This window comes from Aphelocoma coerulescens, chromosome 2 (genome assembly GCF_041296385.1).
Source record: "Aphelocoma coerulescens isolate FSJ_1873_10779 chromosome 2, UR_Acoe_1.0, whole genome shotgun sequence".
Taxonomy (NCBI): domain Eukaryota; kingdom Metazoa; phylum Chordata; class Aves; order Passeriformes; family Corvidae; genus Aphelocoma; species Aphelocoma coerulescens.
The window spans coordinates 56,918,392-56,938,027 of record NC_091015.1 but is presented as its reverse complement, the minus strand read 5'-3'; the positions used below and the strand labels follow the sequence as shown (position 1 = coordinate 56,938,027).

The following is a 19,636-nucleotide window of genomic DNA, read 5'->3' as shown; positions in this document are numbered from 1 at the left end:
CAAGGATTCAGTAAGTAACCTGAGATGAAGGCCAGAGGCACAGTCACATTGCCTTGTTGGTGTGTGGCAGAAATATGCTGATATTCTGCTCTCCTCTCCTCATTCCCAGTCATATTCTTCAGATCCTATCCCCTCTATGTCCTGTAATACTGTGTTTGTGTTCATGGTTGTCTCCTAGCCCAGAATGATCCTTTGTCATCCAGTCAGCAAAATAAGGGTCTCCTTCAGGACTGTGGTGCCTCTGACCAAGCAGATGATGGTAACTGGAAGTTCCCCTTTCTCTATTATTACAGCTGGATGATGGTGTCAGTGGCTCTGACCCAGGAAGAAGTGACCAGTCCGGGGAGATGGTCCCGAAAGGAATCGCCTTCCCGAGGCCCGGTGTCTTCCCTCAGCTGCTGGCAGGAGGGCCCATGCAGAGACTGTCAGCTCTTTAGTGATTATCAGCTCGTGATTCCAGCTCAGCTCTGCAGGGCAGCCTCCAGGCCAAGCCAGACCAGAGAGACATGAGAGGCTCGTGTGGCTGGTTCCGCACAGAGGTAGCTTTATTGTGGGTCCCCTCCGGCGAAGGGGAAAGCCAGGGACGAGAGCTCTCTCTGCACAGGGGCAGAGGGCTAGCTTTTATAGGGATACAGGGGATGGGTGAAGGCCAATGGGTTACGAAGGATCTGCATAGGGTCTCCTAAAGGATTGTGGGTCTGTCTTTTCTCAAAGTGACCAAAGAAGTGGTTGCCTTTCCAGGGAGTCCTGCTGGGTGATTGCGAAATCTCTTATCTCAGCAGAGACCCCTCCAGGGCAGGGGCTGGGCATACCCCACACTCTATAGTGGTCAATTCCTGGCAGAGTTAAGAGAAACTTCATTCTCTCAAGGCAAGGGAAGGCTTTCTCTGCCAGACGCTGACTCTCACAAAGCAAGACAAGTGGTAGACATAAAGTTTGCGTAGACAGTCCCATGACTTGATGCTGGATAATATCACCAACTTAAATAATGGAATTATGATCCCCTAATTTGCTTATTATCATGCTGAGTTAGTATTAACCTCATTAGCATCAATTTTTATTTGAGGAAAAAAGCCAGTACTGTTTTTTGTGATGCTATGGTGTAGGCTACTGTGAAAGTGTACATTTTTACAAGAATTAAATTGATAGGAATGAAATGGCCAATCAAAATTTATAAAGAAATGACATTTATTATGCGACCGAAATATCGGTTTCAAAAGCCACGATCGAGAAAAGCAGCTCCGAGCCCGGGGTCGGAGCTGGGTGAACACGCATAGATCTGATCTCTATCGCACCAGACCTCCCAAGTTCACGCCTGCTGCTTTGGCTGGTCCCTTCTTATACAGTTTTTGGGTGAAGTCCGAATTAATTCTATTCTTCTCGTATTCATGAAGTTTTCTTGTCCCGGAGTTGGGCTGCACAAAGCCTTTCCTGGGTCTGATGAATCGTCCATCCTGGGTGATGAGTGGGTCATTTCTGCTGATGGATGGGCCATCTCTGGTTCCTGGAACAGTTATTTTTAGTTCCCGGAAAGTCCAATTCCTTATCAGATGAGATGTAGATACCCGAAGGTGGTGATCAAAATCGTCATAGTGCAAATGTCCCGGTGATAAGATCCAACCCCACCTAGGTCGAATCCTCACTTATTGTGAGAGAACTTCTTTTGGTGTTGTGAAATTTTTCTCTCAGCCAAGCTGGTGGGGGGGGGGGGGGGGTTTGAAACTTTGTCTCTACATGGTCTGATTACATTCTAGTTTTATATATAATAGCACGAATTACATACTTTATTTATAACATAAATGACTTATGATTTTAACACAGGATGAACAAGATTAGTTGGGCTGTACGGTCAGGAGGTGCTGTTTGTAAAAACATGTTTTATGTTTCATTCCAGACTTGGATATAAAATACTTTTAATTTATGTGCATTTTTGTAGGAGGAACTTACTTTACTTTTTCAGCACATAGTCATTTTGTTTGTTAATAACTTTATTATAGTAGAAGGGTTATAATATAATGTTACAAAGCTATGCAGTGCCTACAGAATGCATGCAAGGCATTTTCTTTGACCAACCATGTTGCTATGGGAGGAAACAAAATTTTTGAGCCAATTTCCATCCTCTCCCACCACAAGGAGAAAAAAGACTTGTTTGTGTGGCTTTAAAACAAATCTAGATCACAGCAGTTTATTGCTTTCTTAATGACACACAGTTAACTAGTAGTGAACTACATATTCAAGTTGACTCCTTCTGTGTTTTGAAAGTCTGTAGTTCCTCAGCTACTGTTGAATCTGGCTGGTAGTTGTCATCCTTTTTACTGTGATCCCTTGGGAACAAACGCCTTCTTGGACAGATTTTTCTCAGATCCACACACACTGCAAGCTCTCACATTTCTTTCTTAACAGATGTGGTCCAGGCTTTTTGCCAAGGGTGAGCCATGAGAGCTGTCCCACATCTCACTTGTGTTGTGAACTTCAGTGATTTCCAACTTTTGGTGTGATACAGCATGACTCATACTCTGACCTGAAAATACCTTTTTATGATCAAACATCCTGATAGATATAAAGGACCTTGAAGCAAGAAGGAAGACAAGGTAGAAAGACTATAGAAGAGATGGGATCCTATAAAGTAACCATCTTGGTGGGACCAAAAGCAATGAGATTGCACAGGTACAACAAGATCAACCAATTGTTATTTTTTTGCTGTCTGATGTGCAAGAAATGCTGAAGGTGAGGCAGAAAGGAATGGAAAGGTTCAAAAGTGCGAAAAGGTGCATTTCAACAGCATCATGAGGAGAGACTGTCATGGAAATTGATCAGCTGATAACCTCTAATTAGTTAAATGATTAAATCATTATCCCACTAACTCTGGATAAAAAATGTGACCTTATGCAGATGGCAAGAAGAGGAAAGATATATTAGCCATTGGTGTCTTGAATTAGAGCAGCTGGAGATTTATATTTTTTGGGGGGGGTAGGTGTAAAGCAGCTGAGCTATGAAAGCCTGAATGTCTTTCACAGAAATATTTTACTGAATTTTCCATCCCTTTTAGTGGAATTTAATTCTGTCTTCAGAGACAGCAACTGATAATGCTTCACTGCAATATAATAAGCTTTTTAGCTACCCTGGGTCTATTAGCTTTTTCCATCCCTCCAATCCAAGAATTAGTATTTTCATTCTTTCTACCAGTACACGGTACAAAATTTATAGAATTGATTTCAAGCTAAAGATACTGTGAGTAACTAGTTATAAACTTCGTAACTGCACAAAATCAACATAAGACAAAAAAAGAGAAAGCATTGTTACCTTGGATACCCAAAATATTTGCCTTTTGAAGAGAAGGCAGCTTCTGTCTGAATGATCTAAATGAAATTGTTCTCATGGTAAAATATTTTTTAATTGCACAATTCTGTGAATAATAATACTGGCTTTTGTTTGAACTTGCAAAGTCCATTTCAGTAACAATGTATAATTTTTTTTAGACATATTTTCATAATGTGAGAAAGATAACAGAATTCTTTTGTTATATACCATCTCAAAAAGTGATTTTGAGAAAATATTTTAAGAAATAACTATCTATCACTGGTTTAGTTTTAAATAGGTGGTTTAATTGTTCAATTCACTTAGAAAGTTATGCTTCTCTTTACAGTAAAGAAGAAAGAAGTTGTTCTACTCAGGAAGAACCATATCTTCCCTGCTATTTTGAGAGCTTGTGGGGAATAAATAAGAAATGTATGGGAAAATGATACAGATCTTTAAATTTCAAAAATCTGTACCTTAGTCCATAAAAACCTTCTTCTCTCTTTGTGTTTCTACATTGCAGTTCTCAAGTCTCCTCTTAGTGCCTTTGACTTCACAAACCCTGATATAAAAACAGTAAGACAGAAGAGCCTATGGCCTTTCTTCCCTTTTCTCCAGGTCCATCCACAACTCACTGGGTAGCACCATGAGGAACTTGCTGAGGTCACCTTCACATTTGTCAGCTGAGACACTGGAGGCAGTTTGTTCCATTACTTCAGGAAGCTGATGTGCAGAGCCCTGTGCAAGTGTGTTGTACTGTTTCCAGGGCACACCTTGACTTGCTGAGGAGGAAGTTTGCCATGTCTGTTCATCACTGTCCTATCCCAGGTCCTGCACACACTGCAGGAGGCTGATGCTAGCAGCAAGGCGACCTCCTGTGGAGCATCCCCACACTTTGCATGAAGAAGCGGTTTCCACTGAGCACAAATGACAGCAGGTCGAGACAGCTCAGAGCTGTCAGGCTTAAGAAAACCTCATTGTAGCTTTCTAACTGGTCAAAATCACTCACATGCTGTATGTAGTAGGCTCTAAACAGGTGGTAGGGAAGGAACCAAATTATGATCACCCAGATGAAAATCAAGTTTTTTACCTGGGCCCAGAACTCTTGGTGTGAACAGAGGGAGGTGGAAAACTTTCTTGCCACTTTTACCAGGATAAAAATCTGCAGGCCTAAGAGGACACAAGAAATGAGAGCAACAGCTACAATTATGGTGTAGTTCAGGGCCTTCACGCTCTCCTGCTGTAGTTCTTTGTGGAACTTGAAGCATGTTGTATTATTGTATAAGCCTGAGCGTCCATACTCAAAGTACAAGAGCGGCAACCCAAAGACCATGGCAAAGACCCACACAGCAGCGCTTGCCACAATGGCGTGCAGCTTCCTGTAAAACTCCACCTTGTCCTTCCACTGAAAGAAGACGAGCCACCGGATCACCAGTGTGATCACATAAAATAGGAAGGTCAGGTACATGTGGATGTGCACCATGGCACTCACCATTTTGCAAAATGGCATATCAAATACCCACTTCTTTTTCACATAATAGTGGAGGCGGAAGGGCACCGTGAAGAGGAGGAGGCAGTGCACAACAACCAGGTTAATGATGGCAGTCGTGGTCACAGACAGACTGTTCATCTTAAGCAGCACAAACGCCATCATGATGGACCCCATTCCACCTCCAGCAAAGGCCACCGAGTAGACAGTAACCAGTATGGCACTCATGGTGCTGGTGTGTACAAAGGCAGAAGAGGAGTCACTGCTGTTCCTGGTCCCTTCAGTCACGTTCCTGAGATCTTCCTGGTACATATTCTAGAAATGAAAGAATACAGAAAGTCTAAGATAAGGTAGGAATGAGGGGGCCTACCTAAAAAGCCTGAAGGGCTTCCCACCTGGCTCTTGCTCAAGGAATAATCCTGAAACCTCACAGATGGTATCAGTAGCTGTAGCCTGTACTTTTATCCAAACATCCTCCAGCCTAGAGAAAAATGTATGAGAAAGCTGGGAAGATAGCTGCTCTAGTCCTTAAGACATTTCCAACCATACCCCTAAAAACAAGCATGAATCAATAACACGTTGGGAGAAATGATCCTTAGAGAAATTACATTATTGTGGTGTTTCTGTGCTGTGTTATGAGTTCTCCTCTCTTCTGAGCATCTGCATGCTTTTACAGTGAAGATGAGAGATATTTTTTGGATTCTGCTACTTATTCATCAATTTGTTTATTTGCAACACAAATCTGTTCTTCCCAGGCCCAGATAACAACCATATATTGTTCTATCTAAGCCACAAATTTTTGTTTGTTATCGAGAGCTGAGTTTTGCACACCTTACAGTCAACTTCTTCTCCATGGACAGTTTCTCTGAGCAAGGGATTAAACACCATGGATACCCAGACCCCATGAAAATCCTCCTTAGATCCTGCCAGGCAGAGTAGTGTGGGCAGTACCATCCTCGTACTCAGGGCCATTTCATATCTTACATGCAGTAACTGGGTGTTACAAACGGGCTGTTAGAAAACATTAGGAAAGGACATCCTGGGTGAGTGTAAATCATCCTGCCTGGCCCGAACAGAATTAGCAAGTTTAATAAGTATGCTATACATTTTTAATATACTACTCTCTAAAAGAGAGATTAAAAATAATTCTTATCAATCTAAAGGCAACTCCTGTTATGATTTTAAGTACTACAAGATCATATAGGAGGGGAAGAGTTCAGGTAGGATGTTATCCTGAAGCACTTTTACATCTATAAAAATGTCCAGAGGATGTTCACACTACAGTTACAGAAAAGAAATGAGGAAAACTGAACAGTACTGGGCTTTGTACTATCCCAGTTATACTGCTACTGCTACCTGAACTGTAATTTAAAACTGGCTCTAGTAAGTCATCCATTTCAGCAGTGAATCCCACAACATGAGAGGGAGTTTTCTCCCAGCTGAGTTTTTGTGATTTTTCATTTAATACTCAAATGCTTTTCGCTTCAGAAAGTAGTTCCTCAGTCTCTTAGTATGAATAGTGTTTCAGCTTTATTTTCATTTTTTTAGGTAGTACAAACTGCCAAAAGTTGGGAAGGGGAAAAGTTTTTTAGCAGTCCACTCACTTTATGGAAAAGAAGAAATGGTTATAACAATTTTATAAATTGATTTTGCTCATAGTGGGGAATGAATATCTGTTATGCACCTCAGGTGGTTTGTGTTGTTTCTTAGCAATATTTCTAAGCACTTACCCTTACAGTAATCCAGATCCCTTCATACATTGAAAAGTTATTCTCTAACTTCCCCAATGCATCCAAGACTTCAGATATCATATTATAATCAGTATAAATATAAGTGCCATATCTCAAATTGACATTACTGACCTTTTCTGTTTGATCTTGCGTTTCAGAGTTATGTGGACAACTAATTCCAGTACATTAAGAGAATTACAACGGGTTTCAGTGAAGGAGCTTTTCATCAAAGTCACTGCAGATTGGCACACTGCAGCTCTTGCATCAGAAATGGTGCAAGTTCCTGCCAGTTCTGTTCTTGTTTCTGAGACACTGCATTTCATCCTCATAAACATGCAAGTCAGAAGGGATTAGCAATAGCTCTTCATCAGTTTCTCCAGGTTGTTAAAATTCATGTTTGAAAAGATGTCTCTGAAAAGTGGAATTATCACACTGTTTTGATTTAAAATGCATTTTTAGAGTTTAAATATTTTAAAAGTGTCATAATGGGAAGGGTAGCACACTGGAAGTGTGGCTGCAGTTGGAGAGGAAGAACCCCTTGTTGTCACCCTTTGGAACCCAGCAGTGAAACTTGAACTGAAGGCAATAAGAACAGATAAGAAGTCAGGTAACTGATATTTTCCTTAGACATTCCGATGAAGGGGGCAGCAAGAGACCTATTTTTGTCTGCAAATGGGCAACAGAAATGCAGGTTTCTGCAGAATTTTGCAGTCATCGTTAAATCCCTACATACTAAGATTCTGCAGGAGTTGTAATTTTCATTAATCTTCCAAAAAAAAGTTACTAGCAGCTGCGATAGGAGATTATCAGCTCCCCAGTAGCACAGGCACCCCACTGAAATATCATTGCGTGATGAATACAGAGTACAGCATAACACAGGGTATGTTTCACAGAGGAAATGCTGCTTTCTGGTGAAATGAGATTACCTATCGTGCTGACATTCACAGAGCTATAACCTACTGACCTGAAATGCAACTAACAAGTCCTTTTGCCAGAATTTAGCAGGAGGCATGTGGAAAAAGAATTAACGTGGACCTTACACGACACAGCTGGTCTTGTTCCTGTGCCTTCCCACCCCCTCCAGCAACTGCCAGTTCAGTGATATTGCTCAAGTCTTGGAGCCAGGTTTGGTCTTCCTCTGTGTTAAGCCTCTCATGACTCGGCTGAACTTCTGCTGGACAGGAGCCTTGAGCAGCCATGAGGCAACGGTGGGCACCACTTCATTTGGATGCCACAGCAGCCACTGGTGCCAAGGGCTGGGGGACAGTTGCAAAAATAGCTGTTTCAGTTTGACAAAGGAGGTAGATTGCCAACAGGGTAGAGGCTGGTTTCTTCCAGAAATATGGTCAGCAAAAAGATTCTTGTGCATTCAAGGTTTGTCAGTTGTCAGTGTGGATACTGCCATCACACTCATTTCATGTGACTGCCTGTGCATCACAGTCTGCATGACTTTCCTGGACTGTTCTCTTCAGGACAGAAAAAGTCATAATGATCAGTCCCTGTCTGTGTTCAAGACCAGGTTGGATGGGTCTTTGAGCAGCCTGGTCTAGTGGGAGGTGTCCCTGCCCATAGCAGGGCTGTTGGAACTAGATGATCGTGAAGGCCTCTTTCATCCCAAACTATAGTGTGATTCTATGGTTTATGAAAACAATTTGAACTCTGTCAAAATTTTCCAACTCAAAAATATTCATTACAACCTTCAGGAACTTGTTTCTCTTTTATCTTACTGTTATCTATGTTACTACTTAAAAAAACCCCAACAACCTAAGAAAGAAAAAAAGATTAACCATACTTCTGGACAGAATTTGTACAATCTCAGATTCCAGGCATTTTATGTGCTTCTTGCTTTGTCTTTAGATTTAAAAACCTTTCGTCAAATTTTGACTTCCCCTGTCTCTGATATGGCACAGAAGATACTTCTGCTTTGATCCCAGACATACCTGTGGCTTCTCAGTGAACTGCCATTACTCTTGAACTTGTTTTTTAGATGAACAACTTTGCATTTGGCAGGAGTAAAATGCTTATTGCTAGTTTGAGCCTGATTTAGCAATCCAGATCAGCCTGTCACTGGCTTGTTCCCTTCATTGTATGCTATTTTCCCAACCAGGTCCATGAGTCACCATTATGTTACATCAACATTATATCAACTTATTAAAAAACCCACCTCATTTGTCAGAAATGATGACACTCTTACAATCTCTGTCAAACAGTGAGCTCTACTCTGTATAACAAGTGTTTGCAAAATTTATCCCCCCATACACGTCTGCTGAGAGACTGGCAGGCTTCACACTGATTTTCATGTCTTGTGACAGTTGGGTTCTGCAGAAGAAGCATTTGCTGCCTGCATGCACCCAACTGAGAAGTTTCATTTGAATTTGGAGGAGAAAAAAGTTCAATTCAAATGAAAGACTTCTATTTTCAACAGACTTAATAAATTGAAAAATGAGTGTTTGTCAGAACTGACACTTCTGCACTGAGCTAGACTAGGCTGGAGGCAGTGCAAAATACAAATATTTTTTAACAAAAGTCTGTTTAAAATCTCCATTTGTTTCACAGAGTCCTCATTTAGTCTCAAAGATGTTTTCTGTTGAGGGCATTGTAATTGCATTTCATTTTGTTCTAATTCCATGCTGTGTTATGGTAATGTAGGCTAAGCCACTAGAATAATTGCAGAATTCTTTTTATTTCAACATAACCACACACACCTGAAGCTTGAGGTATAAGAACCTGCTTAATGGAAAACATTACAAATAAAATAATATTAAATAGCAAGTGTGTTTTTACATTTAGGCATTGACTTTTTTCAAACAACTTTTCATGATTCCCCTAACTCATTCAGTAGCTCAATGGCTCATGTCTTGCAGGCTGTGTCAACATTATACTGGTATTTTGTGGTTTCAATTCAGTCCGTTGAAGAACAAATGGGACGGAAAAGCATGTTGAGTTAGTCCTCTTTCACTTGAGATTGTCACTATTTTCACACAAAAAAAATTGAAACCATGAAGTGTTCCTAAAAGTCATTATTTACCTCCTTATCTATATCATAACAGAGAGAACAAACCCTTCTGGTCCTTACAGAGACTGGGTGATATCAAACACACACACAAATATGGATGAAAGCAAAATGCACTGCCTCCCAATTTTAGAAGACAGTGTAAAACTACAGGGTAGCAATATGGAAAAGAATGAAGCAATGATGTCCTTTACTAGGAAATTACAAAACACAATGAAAAATCATTTGTGCAGAAAATGGGTTAAAAATAAAACAAACAGATCGCTGAATGCTTTCCCCCCACCCCCCCAAACTTGCAAGCATTCTTTTAAAAACTCTGCAAACCAAGGCTTTTTTTTTTCATTCTGTGTATACTTACAGATTAGAATTTCTCTCTACTCTTCAAGTGTTGTTTACTTGGATCTTCATTCTATGTCAGCTCTAAGAACAAAAAGCAAAAGACCTGATACTTTAAAGAGTCATTGCCTTACTTCCTTCTTTGAGCTTATGACAAAACAGTAACCTTGAGGCTGCGCTGTGTGAGGGTAGGGCTGCCCATGAGCACACAACCTTGGGAAGAATTTTAGTTGCATCACAGCATCCCTTACCTTGCAGCTACTTCTTAGCCATTAGAGGTCTTCAAATCCTCCCATTTCTGAACAGTACTTTATACTACTGCCTAAAATGACAAACTATACACACAGATGTGAGCCTCACAGTTCACAAAGACGCATTTGGAAAGGTTGTTCCCCAGAGTGGAGGGGATGATTTGAAAGAGTGTTTTGAGAAAACATGGCAGGACAAGAGCAAAATATGATCTAGATTGTAACTAAGTGTGGGTTTGGATGTGGCCAGAGACACCTAAGTGTGAGGGATGAAATAAAGCTCACTCTACAGCCCAGCACCATTTCTCATCTGCTTTCTGCCAAGATTTTAGCTCAGTATCTGGATCTCGAAGCATGATGCCATCGCTACAGCTGTACAGTGCTAGCAGGGGGAAACTAGGAGATTTAATTAAAAAATTATTAGCCATGCCAGTATCAAAGGCTCATCAAGCAATGATGGTTGCTGTGAGGTGTATGCATGGTAAATGATATTTTACTGTGGGACTGAGTCTCTGTAAGGAGTCTGTGCAAGGTCAGTTTTGCCCTCCTGTGGGCTTAACATGTTTCTGTCAGAACTCATGATTATATTTGAGTATACTAGTTTTGAAAGCAACAGTATAGGCATACAACTTTTAAATGTAATCCCACGTGAGAACATTTTAACTGACCGCATCCTGTTGCTTCACATTTGGTTAAAAAAGCACAAGGGAAGTCCTGTTCAGTGCTACTTCACAACAGACTGGTACGTGATGGAAATTGTCTTCTTGCATTTTGCAATTTTAACAGTTGCTGACAGCTAAAGAACTGTTTAGATAATATTAAAAGGTGATCGTAATAGTAATGCTTTGCTCTTCTCTAGTACCTTTCTGCAACCTGGTCTCAAAGCTCTGTTGAAAGGCATACAGCTAAAAAGCTGAAAACTTCATGGCAAAGCCATAACTAAAGCTAAGATATCCTTAAATCAAGACATGTGCCTTCTCAAGTTAGTAATTTTCTCTTGGCTTCCTCTACGTCTTGTTCTAGAATGAATGCATTCCAGTGGAGAGAAAGCTAAGGTACCTTTAAGACCTTCAGGTAGCATCTGTATGTGGGTTTTTAAATGATACAACATTTTTGATACATATAATAAGTTAATATATAGTTAAACGTAAGTTAAAACATAAGTAATGTTTTATTGTTTAATTTGGATATGTATTTTTGATGAAATATAATAATTACATAACATACAAGTTATATAATCTTGTTGATAAATAACAATGCCGTTTTCTCAAGCAGTCAAAATGAATTAGAGTTTTTCAGGTTGACTTCTTTCCGTATGTTTGCAGTTTGCAAATCTTCAGTCCTTTAATCCAGGAATAAACCAAATAGTGAAACACCAGAGTATGACCTGGGACAGACAGCCTCATTACCTTTGTTGGTCTCTAATTTGTAGTTAGCAACAAGATCTAGATAGGTATAGAGTGCTTAATATAAGTCATTGCAATTAATTTTCCCTGCTAAATTGATGCAATTTTGCCCAGGATTTACCAAAAGCATGTATAATGATTCCAGACTGGTATGTTTATATTTTCAACTGTAATGTACTGAGCTGGTGGCAGAATGTGATTATTTTAGAGCATCACTGGTTTTAAACACAAATATTAGAAATGCATGTAGTTTAGAAACATTAGAAGTTTTGAGTAATTGCTGGTAGTTTTAGCAATACCCTAAAAATCTAGAAGTGTGATAATGTCTTTTCATAGTGCTGTTGTATCATGTGGATTCAACCACCACCTACTTTGAGTTTGCATTACAGAAACAGTTTCAAGGGCTAGTTGATAAATCAGTTGTTTAATAATAGGTGAGAGTCTGGGCCAGATTTCAGGGACTACTTGTCCTGAGACTGATTAGCAACAAGGTACCTCTGCTCTCGATTGTGTGAAAGGTCCTTGAGGGAAGAGAACCATGCCCTTTATTGCTCAGGCTTAATACATGCTGTCAGTGATTTTTCAGCTGTTCCAGACTTAGAGTTGTACACAGAATAACCATGGCAACACAGGTGTTTTGTTTGTCTACATTTATTGTGCCAGGACTCAAGGATTTGGAGTGCTAATTCAGAAGGGGACTATATGGAGCTATGCAAGCATGGTGGTTGGGTCTTCTAGAAAAATATTCTTCTCCTTCACTTACATAAGTGGCAGAAAGCAAAAAATAAGATCCACCTGGAGACCATAAATTCACTGCAGGTAACCCGACTGTTAGTTAGTTGTGGGTAAAGCTTGAGTGATGGCCCTGACAACACTGAACTGATGTGGATTACATAAAGTCAGGGAGGGCATCATTCATAATAATTTGTGCTCCTTACAAAAAGTCTGCTTTTTGATCTGTTCAGAGTCCCTCCTAGTGCCAGCTGTGGTCCTGGGCCTAGTATGTAAGACTGGCTGATCAGTTATTAAGTTTCAGTTGTGACAGGTTATTTGCTGTTTCTTATTAAGTAAAAGATCAGCTGCTAATATGAAGAGCTGAAAGGTAGTATGTCATTTGAGTGACCAACTTATAGCTGTTACCAACAAAATCCTATTTTTGACTCATATTTCTAGTGTGCCTTACTCTTTCAAGCACCTGAATAGAAAGATATTAATTATCTACAAAACGAAAGACATTCAGTATCAATATCAGCCAAAAACATTTTATAGATTATAGGCTTCTTAAAATGATTCTATCTGGGCTCTGGATCAGTTGTGATTTGTGGCTGTCACCCAGGCAGTGCAAGGTGTCCTATGAGTGAGAAATACTGCCTGGGACATATCTGAAAGAACATTTTGGAAAAGTACAGGGAGTAAAATGTGACTTGCAATTCCTTGTTTCACACACCTTTGCATAGCAGAGACATAAATTCAAGCTCCTCTGAAAAACAGAAATACATCTGGAGGCCTCCTCCTAGTTTCTTTTCCTGATTTAGGGGAAAACATACCCACTTTGCAAGTTACTATCCTTGGGTATTATAACTCAAATTTGCTTAAGCATACCTGAGGCAAAGTGGTATGGATAAAGTCTGTTTCCCCTCCAGTATGTCTCACTACCTTTTCCTCCTACGGAAATGCCAAAATTGCACCATGTTGAAGTATAGCATATCAATAAAAACCCCTCAAATTTCTGTTCAGGTCTTACCAGAATCCAGATCTTTCAAAAGAGTACTGAAAACAAATCAAAACCTAAGTCCACATCAAAATCTGCAGTATTTCTTCTTTGATAGTATGGGAGAGATCCCAGATCTAGAAACCATCTGTTCTAATGCTAATAACACTATTTGTTATAGTGTTATTAGCACTTTCACCATACATTCTTCTCTTTTCTGCCAGACTCTGCTTTGGCCTCAGTGGTTGTCACCAAGGGTAGGAGGAGGAATCAGAACTGCATACAAAAAGTATCTGCTCAGCCTCCAGCCTAAGTGGACTTTTTGAGAAAGTGTCTTACTTACATTTAACAACTGCACCCTTCTAGCAGTCTATCACCAATTTTAATATTACCTTTTTTTGAAGAATTTTACTAGTTCATATCTGTTGCAAGCCAGTAGGTTTTTCAGAGGATGTGCCTTTCATCAGGAATCCAGCACAGCAATTCACTCACTTTGGGAGCTTGTTCTCACCAGGGTGAAGAAAAATGGAAGGGGAGCTGATTGACAAGGAGATGTATTACTCCTACCATAAAGATGACATTAGACTGCAGAGAAAGAAATAATATATGCAGCACCACGCCAATTCTCTAAGCATATATGCCTTTCTGAGAAGAAAAAATCCTTCCCCTCTCCTTGAAAAGACAGTGCTCATCCTAAAATTTGTTTGAACTTGGTACTAACCTCCCTAATTGCCTGCTGGGGTAGGCAGTGTGTTGTAAGGAAGAATATATTTTTTAAAAGGATTCCAGCACAAGTCTGTTGCTACTCACCTTCAAAATGTGTACTGCAACTACTAATACTGTTTTATTCCCAGATTGCTTATTTAATCTAATTTCTCACTGCAGAGGTAATGAAAACTCTATCATCAGGTGCATGGAAAAAATCATTTTACTAAAGATCACTTTTCTGCTGAATATATACATACAGATATTTATGAAACTTAGTATGCTGAAATGTGTTATCTGAGGAACAAACCTCCCTGCATTAGTATGAGTGTCTGCCTAAGAGCAGTACAGAAAGCAAAGCTTGCTGCCAACACTAATTGATAATGAAGATGATTTCCTACCTTAGCATAAACACAATTAAATACATAATGTTTTTGCTACAGTTGGGTTAGAGAGGAATTCAGGTTCCTCCTGTCATGTCAGAAAGGAGGAACTTACTGCAAGGGAATTTTTCCACACTGCATTCTAAAATGACACTGGTTTGCAAGAACCTTTCCTTAATGAGCACAGCTACACTCTGCATATTAGAGTGAGGCTCTGTGTGCATGTAAGTGCTCTGTTACATCAAATTGTTTGGGCTGAAATGATTCATTTTGCAGTTAAATCTGGAGGTTTCCATTCTGAACAAATGATAAGCAACTGTATTAAAGTAAGATCTTCAGTGCCAAACTGTGAAGCCAATTGTGTTGTCAATAATCTCAGTACCAATGCATTTTTAAAAACTTTTACCTATTTAAAGTTCAGTTTAAATATTTAAGAAAGCAGCTAGACAGCCCAGCCATAGGTGTAGAAACACTTATGGTAAGTGTTTCTGTTCTGGGCTGTGGACGAATACCCACACCTTCCCTTTGTCCCACTCTCCACCTAATATGCTTTCCCCTAGCTTCTCCCCATTTCATTGGCACAGGAGTCCACAGAAAATCTTGGGCCATGCTGCTTGTGGCCTTAATGATGTTTTGCCAGTCCAAATATTCTTATTCAGTTTTGGAGTGCCCTGTCCTATGGTGCTGCACTGGGCCCCTGTACTTGGTTGATCTTTAGAACTCTCTGTAGAAAAACAGAACAGAAACAAATGTTATGAAATAGCTTCCCTTTCTAACCTCCTTCTTTTGGTTTCATCCAGGCTATTTAATGCTCTGTACATCTTCTTTATCACTGAAAAGCATAAGAGCCCAATATTTTATGTCATTATTCACTGTAGCTCTAATGAAGCCTTAGGTGAAGACTGACAGACAGGAAATTCCTCTATGATACTATGAGCCCTACATGACAGATTAAAGAAAAAAAATCTAGTAAAATCCACATGGAGTCAATGAAGTGTGGTGGAGAGAAGACCCAAACAGCACCAACGTAAGCTGGTACAAAATGAATTGTGTAGGAGACACCCTGGTGCATTAGGTTTGTAAGGCCAGGTTTTGGTAGTGGGAGAGGCTACAGGGGTGGCTTCTGTGAGGAGCTGCCAGAACCTTCCTCCAAGTCTGTCAGAGCCAATGCCAGCCAGCTCCAGGATGGATGTGCCACTGGCCAAGACTGGGCCAGGTGGAAATGATGATAATGCCTCTATGATAAAATACTGAAGAAGAAGAAGTAGTAGCAGTACTACTACTACTAGTAGCAGTAGTAGTAGTAGTAGTAGTAGTAGTAGCAGTAGTAGTAGTAGCAGAAGAAGAAGGAGAAGGAGAAGAAGGAGAAGAAGGAGAAGGAGGAGGAGAAGGAGGAGGAGGAGGAGAAGGAGGAGGAGGAGAAGGAGAAGGAGAAGGAGAAGGAGAAGGAGAAGGAGAAGGAGAAGGAGAAGGAGAAGGAGAAGGAGAAGGAGAAGGAGAAGGAGAAGGAGAAGGAGAAGGAGAAGGAGAAGGAGAAGGAGAAGGAGAAGGAGAAGGAGAAGGAGAAGGAGAAGGAGAAGGAGAAGGAGGAGAAGGAGGAGAAGAAGGAGAAGAAGGAGAAGAAGGAGAAGGAAAAAAAGTTATTATGCAGTTTTGCTTGCTGCCAGAAAAGAGCGGGGTGGGAACATGCAACAAGGACAGCTCTGCAGACAGCAAGGTCCATGGAGAAGGAGGGGGAGGAGATGCTCCATGCACCAGAGCTGAGATTCCTCTGCAGCCTATGGTGAAGTCCATGGTGAAGCAGCTATTCCCCTGCAGCCCATGGAGGATCATGAAGATGCAGAGATCCACCTGCTGCCCATGGAGGAGACCCTTGCCAGAGCAGATCAAAGCCAGGAAGAGGCTGTGAACTTGTGGGAGGCCTGTGCTGGAACAGGTTCCTGGCAGGGATCTGCAGACCCATGGAGAGAGGAGCCCACGCTGGAGCAGGATTCCTGCTAGGACTTGTGACCCCATGGGGAACCCATGCTGGAGCAGGCTGTCCTTGAAGGACTGCACCCCAGGGAAGAGTGACCTACATTGCGGCAGTTTGTGAAGAGCTGTTTCCCATGGGGTGGACTCACACTGGAGAAATTAACAGAGTACTATCTCCCAGGGAGAGACCTCACGTTGGTGCAGGGGAAGAAGCAATGTGGCATGAAATGACCATACCCACATTCCCCATCCCCTTGTGCCACTGGAATGGGGAATAAAGTAGAGCTAAGAAGGGGGAAGGGGGGGGGGGGGGGGGAGAAGGTGTTTTTAAGATCTGCTTTTACTTCTCATTATCCTGCTGATATTTGAGTAATAAATTCAGTTAATATCCCTAAGCTGAGTCTGTTCTGCTCATGACTGTATTTGGTGAGTCATCTCTCCTGGTCCTTATCTCAACCCATGAACCATTTTTTATATTTTCCCTCCCCTGATCAGTTGCACAGGGGAGTGATAGAAAGGCTTTGGTGGGTGCCTGATGTGGTGGGCACCTGTGCATGTATGAGCTCTGGTCCCAAAGCAAAACAGCAACAATAGGGCAGCAACCTGACCTTTATCTTCTCAGCAGGATGGGTTAGATTGGCCATAGCATCCTACCTCTTTAGCCCCATTGCTTCTGGTTCTCAAGCCAGCACATTAAACACTAATTCAAACACATCTTCACAGAAAAGATTTCCCCAAAATAGCTCTCCTGTTGATATCAGTAATGGTAAGAATTTGAGGAGTTTAAGAAAATAAAGCACACAGTTAATGTGTTTAATTGTGCAACTGAGATGAAAATGAGAAGCATCAGCTCACTGAGTAGCAATTTCCACTGCTGCCTTTTTCTTTCTGCTCCATCAAATCAGGATCATCAATGAAAGTGATTCAATGATTTCTACAGCCCTTATGGTGAGAGAGCTCACCATTCACTACTAAGTACCTTTAGCACAGTAAGTGCAGATAAAGCAATGCCTATTCTGTACCCACTCCAGATTTTCCTTATGTCACTTATTTTGGCTAAAACTCTTTCCCCTTTATTTTCACTTAAGATGCAAACTTTCACTCTGTTCAGTGAGCTGACAATACAATAATGAATTCTCCATCAAAAGCTATCTCCACTTAATTTTCAGATTGTTTCCTCTATCCATGTTAATGGGTGTCTGACCTCATTCCATTCCCACACCTAAGATTATCCTCACATGAACTTAATCTCAGCTGTGCAACAGAGATCTCTTCTAGGTTAGGAAGAAGTTCATTAAACTGGTGAGAGGTTCTAGCATTACATTATGCTTTTTCTGAAGCATTTTTCCCCTGGACTTTCTTGTTTTAGATTCAGAAGCAGCCTGCACATGGCTTTTTTAGGGGTTAAACAGTAGAATTTATGGAGTCTTTCTGTACAGCATTGGATATAGAAGATATGCACGTTGCCATGTGAGCCTGAGGTATGTGTGCAATTCAGAACACAATGCTGTGTAGAAATATCTAAGCTAGCTTTAAATAGGTAGCTGGTGATAAATCTGTGTTGAAGTGACACTCCCTCCTCAGATTTATCCATGTTTTCCAGGCTTAGAGGCTTCAGTACTTCGGTTAGCTCCTCCAGAGCTAGTTTTGGTACCTCTGCATGACTTCGCAGAAAGTAATGCGCATATCCCACTCTGTGTCGATCGTGACTGTTAAAGCTTAAAAACATCCAGGCTGGCAGGGACCTCGAGAGATTTTACTGTCAAACCTCCTGTTGAAAGCAGGGCTATAGAATGAAGTGTCCAGAGTCCCATCAAACTGAGCCTTGAATATTTCCAGCAGGGGAAATTATGCTACTCTGAATTTTTCAGTGTCTGTCTTGGACAAGGAAGACAGAATCTGGATACCGCATCCCAGGTGTGGTCTAACAGGTAGTAAACGGAGTGGAATAATTACACCTTTGTCTTGACAGCTGTAGCCCTTGACCTGCTGGCTGGGCTCTTGCTGCTGCAGCCCGTGATGAGTTTTCATTTCATTGCTGAGTTATATGAGTGCCTGAGAGCATATGGGGCAGTGTCTAAAAGTGCCAAAGTGAAGGCAGATCTGGCAACCTTATATGAGGGTGGCTTGAGATGATCAGTATCTGAGCTGATTCTGAAAAATTTACTCATCATGAAAGAGTATCAGAGCCAATGAGGAAGCCAGTAGAATCATTATGGAAATTTCCTCCTTATTCTTTGTTCAAAGATTGATTGGCAAAACCGATAACACTTTCTTCCTGTCTTTTAATAAATTTCAGAAAGTATTATGAAAGTGTGGATGCTGTTGTAAAAGGAGACTAGCCTCCCCTTCTGCAATGCTGATTCCCAAAATATGCTTTAAATTACTACTTTACTTCCACTGATTTCATAAAATATGTCATTCAAAACTGCTGCAGTGGACTAAGAACCCAACTTCTAAGTTTTAATTTCTCTCCTGCCATGTTTCCCCCCAGTTCTGCTGTAATCTTACCTCCCACCAGGAAACGTTAAGCTCCATCCAGATCTGCAGCCTTCTCATTTGAGTTTAATAATATTTCCCTCCTCCTGGTCTGTCTCCAGTACTTTAGTACCTCTGCTGAGGACCTTTGCAGCACTTACCCAGCCACTCTCCAGCAGCATAGCAGGACACTCACCTCGCTCCGTGTGACTCCTGGACTTTGCAGAGAAGCACTGCTGAGGAACTGATACTGCAAGCCAGCTCTGTCTGCTTCCTGAAATGTCACCCATTGCTCGTAAACCACAAACAGCTGACAGACAGGGTTAGACCAGTTGTTGTCATCTAAATTTTCGAGTTCATTGATGAGGATGTGTTTTGGGGTTTTATTTATTCTTGTTCTGTTCAGTGTATGTGAAATATTTTCAGTTATTGCAAAATGTGTCTTTTTGCGTGAAAGTAAGAGGGCTAACTGTACTGAAAGTGAAAATAACACATGTGAGTATGTGTTTGTGGATATATGTAGACATAGGCATTCCTCTCCTGTGGTACGACAGCCACTCAGCTTCTCAACAGGATTTTCTCAGTTGCTCAGATAATGCCTAAATTATGATCTGAGAGCCCTTGAAGGAACTTTCCTCATGGTATAGTGGTAAAATATCTATAGCAACACTGAAGCTAGGTAGCCAGCAAGGCTGAAAACGTTCTGGTACTCCTGAAATGCTTTCTCTCTTTTTATGAAACAGTAGTCTTCCAGAGAGATGTGAGCATCCACTCTGCATATGCTTTTTGTATATTGCAGTCTTTTTATACCTGAAAAGTATTGACTCAACCTTTTTATAAATGAAGAGAATAAGGCATGTGAAAAG

At 40.9% G+C, this 19,636-nt stretch overlaps 1 protein-coding gene across 7 annotated transcripts; it reads right to left on the bottom strand.

Moving 5' to 3' along the window:
• Positions 1-1,777: 1,777 nt before the first annotated feature.
• LOC138106663 (probable G-protein coupled receptor 141) lies at positions 1,778-18,904 on the bottom strand. Of its 7 annotated transcripts, none has more exons than XM_069007635.1 (4): positions 18,804-18,904; positions 9,888-10,187; positions 5,618-6,927; positions 1,778-5,101 (listed from the first exon to the last, which is right to left on the bottom strand). In XM_069007635.1, the coding sequence occupies exons 3-4, from the start codon at positions 5,756-5,758 to the stop codon at positions 4,154-4,156; spliced, it is 1,089 nt and encodes a 362-aa protein (XP_068863736.1). In that variant the 5' UTR covers positions 5,759-6,927; positions 9,888-10,187; positions 18,804-18,904; the 3' UTR covers positions 1,778-4,153. The 7 variants fall into 7 exon arrangements, with proteins under 7 accessions (XP_068863736.1, XP_068863738.1, XP_068863737.1 ...); XM_069007637.1 differs by having other exon boundaries at positions 9,888-9,949; XM_069007636.1 differs by lacking the exon at positions 18,804-18,904 and having other exon boundaries at positions 9,888-9,949; positions 10,117-10,390.
• Positions 18,905-19,636: the final 732 nt, after the last annotated feature.

Bases quoted from the DNA above. Each gene is read 5' to 3' on its own strand.
- LOC138106663 (XM_069007635.1), bottom strand. From the start codon at position 5,758: ATGGCCCTGAGTACGAGGATGGTACTGCCCACACTACTCTGCCTGGCA. The intron at 5,102-5,617 runs GTGTGCAAAACT...TTTCATTTCTAG, and splicing joins GAGAAGAAGTTGACTGTAAG to AATATGTACCAGGAAGATCT.